We start from the raw sequence: 6768 nt of genomic DNA, 5'->3' as shown, positions 1-6768 counted from the left end.
ACTTATTCCAACGACCGTCCGCGTACGATTTGGTATGCAACACGATCATAAGCCGTCCAATTCTTCACCGACTCAAGATTTGACGTATGGACGGCTGATAAGGAGTCCGCGTAAAGTAAATTCTCTGGCCGAACAAAGACCTCCCCTTCCCTATATAATGCGATGCCGGCCTCTCCTCTCTCTCTCGTTCTTTATCCTTTCATTAGTCTCTTATTAACCTTCTAGGTAACCTCGCCTTTGCAATGGCGACGGCGGTGCTCCGATCCCACGACTGCCTCAAAGGCAAGTTCCATCTCGATGCCTTCGGATCCCGTCCTCCGCCTCCGACGAAATCTCACAGGAGAAGACCTTCTCGCCCCTCACCTTCTACTTCCCCTTCCCCTTCCTCCTCCCCTCCTAAGCCCGGGCCGGTCCATCCGAACCGGTCCTCCCCTCCCACTGCTACCAAGACTGGCCGGTCCAACCCGGTACGATCTGGCCGGAGGAAATCACCGTCGCCTGAGAAGGATAACCAACCGCGCCGGCCCCTCGTGATGGAGGAAGTCACGATCCTAAAGCGCCGTGAGGGTTTCGCCTCGCCGCTATGCTCGACGAACCCGATCGGGCCGGATCCCGAGGTTTTGCCGAGGAAAATCAGTTTCCCGCCCTATTCGGCTCCGATCTACGCTGGTCCGGCGTTTTGCGGCTCGTCGCCGGAGCCGAGCTCGCTCCCCTTCCCTACTTCTTTCCTCAGAAAGGCAGGCGGCTTGGGGTTAAAGAGCGAGAGCGATGACGCGACCAGGGGTCTCCGATGCCTCCTGCGACTCGGCGATCTGGCTTGATCCGCTAGGGTTTGGATCTGCCAGAAGCGATTATGGCGTGAAGAATCTCAGATCTCGGTGGGAATATGGAAGAGGAAGAAGGGAGATTTGTTGGCTCTCTCTTCCCTCCTCTTCTGTGTTCGACGATTTGTCTCCGGTTAGGTTTTTCTCAGATCCATCCTCTATTTTTTCAAAAGGAAGGTGTGAGATCGGTGGAGAAACCGGAGGAGTTGTCATGGTACGGTATCTTGTGAATTTAATGGTCAACAAAAAAAGAGGAAAAAAAGAGTTTTAAGATAGATGGATGATTGTAATTTTAGGGTATTAAAAGGTTGTTTCTTTTAGGGATATCTTCTCTGTGGTTTCAATTCCAAGTAGTAGGTTCGTAGAACGCGGTTTGTTTCAAGTCTTTTAGGGGCTCTGTTTCTACTTATTAGCTTTTGTTTGGGAAAATTAGGGCTGTATCTGTGTTTGAGTTAATACTAGTGAATAAAATCTGTCTTGTTATTAGTAATATTGGCTTTCCTTTGTGAACTTGCTTGTTATCTGCTCTTCTTTTATTTTTCTTTTATTTTGTAATATGTTGCTTAAAATTATTTCTTCTGAGATCTTTTTTAATAGTTGATTGATAGAGTTCATAAATTTAATCATAACTAGATATAGGAGTTGATCCTTTTTAATATATAAATTGAAATATGGGCTATTCTCTTTCCAGGAAAGGGGTCATAGATGGGTTAAACGACCACAGAGATATAATCTATTCTGAATAAAATTCTACCTTCTCTTCCCATATCTTAATGGTCAATCTGAATGGTAAGTTGGGTTGTCAATGAGTTGGCCAATGGGCTTCACTTTGAACTAAAATAAGAGACATCTAGACCGGCAAAATAATTTGTAGTTGTTGGTTGGCACTGAGGAGAAGGGCCCTAGCTTTTTCCCTATTCTTCCCTATTCCAGCCAAGTTTACTATTTTTTATTACTTTGATATTAATATTATGTCGCATTAAATATAAATATTAATTTTTAAACTAATATTTAATTAAACTATTAGAATAATTTATAGTGGTATTAACTCTTTCATTAAAAATTAAGGAAAAGAAAATTTAGAATTCTACGGGTGGATGGGGCTTTAAAAATTATAGTCATGGTTGCTTTGGTACCAGTGCTTTGTCATCAAACCAATTTAAAAAATTAATATTATCATATAAAATCTATACTTTGAACTCGTCATTGTATTTGACAATTAAAGTCCATTACCAACTATGCTATAATATATTACTCTAAATTTATATATATATATAAAGCTAATTTGAGCCGAGCTCAAGCTGAGTATAGTCTAGCTTGGCTCTGCTTGATTAGCATTTTGACCTAAAAAGCTCAATTTGGGTTGGCTCAAAGTCGAGCTCTAAACGATCTGAGCTCACGAGCTTTTTTCTTTACAGCCCTCTAACTACTCCTAGTTTGTGACTTTAAGGCCATTCTGAATGAGTTCAAGCATACTCAAACCTCAATAATTAACAGAAAGGTATTGTAACACATTACACATACAAGAAGAACTCATGAAAGAACTGGGAAACGTTAAGATCAGAACATTATTCAGCTGAAGAATGCACAAACTAATTACGATCAGAGTACTTTGCAATTTGAAGAATGCACAAACCTTTACGACGCCACATATTGCTTGCTCTAAATTGGTTCCCGTGTATGAGTAATCCAGCAAATCAGGCAAAGAAACTTCTATCAAATTATAAGCAACAAGAGATTATATGAGGGGTTCCATATGATATCTTCCAAGAATAATAGGTTTCAGAAGGTGAGGATTGTAGGCCATCTTTCTGACATACAGATGGGTTTAAACAAATTGACAGCACACTTGTATTTCTTGATAGTATTCTGCTATCATTTTCAAGACGAGGACATGCCAAAACAAACCCTCTTTCTCAGCCATAAGGAAACAAAAGCAGAATTAAGGGACATGCTGAGAAAACAAACAGAAGATAAAGTAGATGCATATGACCTGAAATCCATTGATTAAAAGGTCATACAATGGATGAGGGCAATTTCATAAGCCAAAAAAAAGGGTTCTCATCTGTGACTCATGCACATTTAGATCCGCCTTGTGATAATGGAGCAGCTGAACACCCATAGGAATGACCTAGAGGCTATTGCTAGACATTCATGTGGAAGAAACTTTTCCAAAAATCCTATTTCTGCAATATTGAGTCAAATTGTGATGGAAGCTGATAGTAACAATGTCCTAACATCATAGAACTTTCAGTTTGATAGCTTTCACACAGCTGATAATTCTCTATTTTGTGTTATATGTGAAGTAAGATAAGATATCGAATACTTAAAATCGTAAAAGATATTCAGATCATCTAAGCTTTTATATAAAAAGGAACTTGCAATATGCAAAGCACGTATACAGATACAATATGATATGAGACAAGCACGCCGATAAGATGAATCTTAAAAAAATAATATGATATGCCAAGAATACATATATATCATATATATAGAGAACATATATAAATTTGTGATTTGTGTACATTCATTCTCTTGATTGAGGAACTTTATATTATTGTTTTGCATGTTAGTTTTACACAAGGGGATCTCTAATTTCATTAAAAGAACTACCATTCGTCGTAAAGAACTAGTATTACATAGTACATTACTAAATAAGATGTAAGATATATAAGCAATTCAATCTCAAAATCAAAAGGCATTGGGCACAGTAACATGATTTCTTAATACAGGTCATGAAGTAAATAAGAAAACTCAATCTCTTCATAAAGAGAAACTTTCTAGACCCGATAAGAAATAAAAAGTAATAATTTCCTTCAACTAGACTCATATTCATAGGAATCTCAGAAATATTCGGAAAGTATCTGACACTCTGAGAAGTATCCACAATACTAATTTTACTTTTAAAAATTCAAATACTTCTAAGGAAGTATTTGATACATATCTTGAAGTATCTAATAAGTATTGTATCTAATTTGGTACCTAAAACGGATAGGGCAAGAGTAAAAATATCCGTGTTTCCTAGCTCGTAATTTTATAAAAATTAAGAGAATGAAACTAGAAACTAGCTGTAGATATTATCTCATGACTTACATCATTATTCATGCCAAAAACAAACAAAATGTAAACCCTAGCATCAATATAAACTTGAATCGTAAGCAGTAGCGCAATTACAGCACAATAGACAAATATAATAAAAAGGGAAAAATAAGAATACAGCTTGATTCAATTTATACTATTACACCTTAGTAGCTGCTCAAAAGCAGGTACATGGAAGTTAAGTTTAGCAATATGATCAATAAAGAATCCTAGCAGCCCTATGTGCTATTTCTCGTTAGTGAGCATATTTTGTTCCTGTATATACCAAACTATAGCAGCTTAATGAAGATGATCAGTCTCAAATATTTCATGACAGCATTTTCATACTATGATTTGGGTGAAGGAAGCTCCCTGTCACAGATTTTGCTCAATCAAACTTCACAGATGAGAAGAGGTAGTGAACGAACCAGAAAGATGATATGAAGCCAACTGTGCCGGTAGCAAGCATGACGGCGATGACCATGAAGAGTGAGTATCCAAGGTAGAGGGTAGCAGAGACCGGCCCGCTTAAGCTCTTGAGATCAAAGATGAGATAGTTGATCGAGTACAAAAAGATGTAAATAGCTACTGACCCTGATGAGAAGAATGATTTCCACCACCACTTCCAATCTTCCACACATAGATGCATGTAAGTGAGGACGAGAGAAACCTCGGCACACACAACAACGAGGAGTATCAATACTATGAAGAGGAATCCAAAGACATAGTAGACACCACCTCGCGATATGCTTGACATGATGAAGAAAAGCTCAATAAACAGAGTGCCAAAGGGCAGTGTCCCTGCACCAAGAACCAACAACCACGACGGGTATTTCTGCGGAGGGATCTCACGAGGTATCTGATTAGTCCTAACAGGGTACTCTATGTGAGGTGCCTTGACGCCAAGAAATCCACCGGCAAGAGTAAGAGGGACTGAGATGCAGAACCAAAGCAAGAGGAGGACAATGAACAAAGAAATGGGGATGGCCCCTGTGCTGTGACTACCCCATAGCAGGAAATTTAGTGTAGTTAAGATCAGAAAGGCAATACCGGGGAAGAAACAAGCCACACGCCATGAGACAGACACCCATCCAGAGTGATCCCCGCACTTAATTGTCTTCCAAACTCTACCAGCAACATACCCTGCTGCGATTCCTAGAACCAGGTAGAAGAAGAGCATACCACTGATAAGAGCTCCTCTAGAGGCGGGGGACATAAATCCGAGTGCAGCAAACAAAATGGTCCCAAACGCCATACCAAGAATCTGAACCCCATCTCCCACCATTACGCAGAGCAGCATTGGATGGCTCGGAGCCCTGAAAACATCACTAACCACAAGCTTCCACCCTGAAAGCTCCTCGTTCATCTGTGCCTGCGCCTCCCTGTCGAGCTCCTCATACCGGGTCAGATCCCTTCGCACGGTTCTCAGCAAGATGACAAGAACGATTCCGGCAAGGAAAGCAATCACCATGAGTGAATTTAGTATCGAGAACCAGTGGACCTTTGCCCCATCCATCTTCAAATAAGCATCCCATCGAGAAGGCCACTTGATATCGCTCTCCACGAATGAGACCTCATAGGTGTAGACAATTGGCTCGTTTTCCTTGATGATCATCGAGACAACCGTGGGATCGCACTGTATCTTTGTCGGGAATTTGTCATAGATATTGAGGTTCTTTACCGACTCTGAATCGTGCCGGATGCTACAAGGTACGACCTCGAATCCAACGACCATCCAACCCGTGGAGCCGGAACCTGACTTATCCAAAGTGGGGATAACATCGGCGGCATCCCCAGTACCCATCACCCTCGCGACATTAGTCTCCTCATACTTGTGCACCAAAACACTAAACTTTAAATGGTTGAACACATAGTAGTCATCCCCAACCTTTATTCCGATCGGATAACCCGTCCACCGGAGAAAGTAATCATCTTTCTTGGTATACCGGATCGCCGGGAGGTTATCGAGTATCAAATTCACCTGATACCACTCATCGATCCTCTTCTTGAGAAGATTGAAATCTTGAGGGGTCAATGGTCCGGATCGGCAGAGGAGGATATCGGATACATTCCTATGCATCTTGAACTGATACGGGGAATTCTCGATGCGGTCGCCCATGAGGAGCTCGCCGAGATTCTCGGCGCTGTCCTTGATGCCTTCCTCGGGCTTGCAAAAGGGAAGGCTATAGTAGCTAAAGGGCATCTCGGTTTCGATGGAGGTGAGGGAGTTGACCTTCACCGACAAGGTATCGCCGACTTGGTACTTGTGGGGGTAGCTCCCAGGGAGATAGAATCCATCTCCGGAGCGGAGCAACAAGGAGACGAGCAAGACCCACATCGTAAAACCCCGGAAGAATCCCATCTTGGCCAGATCTGGAAGGAACCCAGAGAGGAAACCGATCAAAAAAAGTTCAAATCTTTGGGGTTTGGAAGTCAAGTAGGTTCGCAGATCTAGAGTAGTAAAAGACACTGGAATGCATAAAATTTAGAGAAAAAGGAGAAGAACTAACCTTTGACCACGATGACAGGGGTTTCCTTCGATTTGGAGCTCTCGGTAATGGAGCTTAACCGGTTTGAGATCTGAGATGAAGAGTAGGAAGAAGATGGCGAGGTATCGGATGTTAATATGTTACGTTCCACCAACCAATCATCACTTAATTCTTATATTACAAATATTATTTACGCACAGAGAAATCATTGCAAAATGACAAAAATGACCTCATATGATTTAATAGAGTAGAAGAATCTGAAAAGATACAACAGGGGTATAATAATCATTTTACTTTGAATATCAATTAGTAGATGATCATACTATTGCTCAATTCTATTGGCTATAAATTCAAAATTAAATTATACACGAGGACAC

General features: G+C 41.0%; 1 protein-coding gene across 1 annotated transcript; it reads right to left on the bottom strand.

The window, feature by feature from the left end:
• Positions 1-3948: 3948 nt before the first annotated feature.
• LOC140760309 (transmembrane 9 superfamily member 11-like) lies at positions 3949-6536 on the bottom strand. Its single transcript, XM_073097226.1, has 2 exons — positions 6413-6536; positions 3949-6275 (listed from the first exon to the last, which is right to left on the bottom strand). Exon 2 carries the CDS (start codon positions 6262-6264, stop codon positions 4291-4293), a length of 1974 nt encoding a protein of 657 aa, XP_072953327.1. The 5' UTR covers positions 6265-6275; positions 6413-6536; the 3' UTR covers positions 3949-4290.
• Positions 6537-6768: the final 232 nt, after the last annotated feature.

The sequence above is a fragment of the Typha angustifolia genome, chromosome 5, assembly GCF_048772165.1.
Source record: "Typha angustifolia cultivar Huaian chromosome 5, ASM4877216v1, whole genome shotgun sequence".
Taxonomy (NCBI): domain Eukaryota; kingdom Viridiplantae; phylum Streptophyta; class Magnoliopsida; order Poales; family Typhaceae; genus Typha; species Typha angustifolia.
This window is presented reverse-complemented; position numbering and strand designations above follow the sequence as displayed.

Excerpts from the sequence above, each read along its gene's own strand:
- LOC140760309 (XM_073097226.1), bottom strand. The coding sequence starts at position 6,264 with ATGGGATTCTTCCGGGGTTTTACGATGTGGGTCTTGCTCGTCTCCTTG.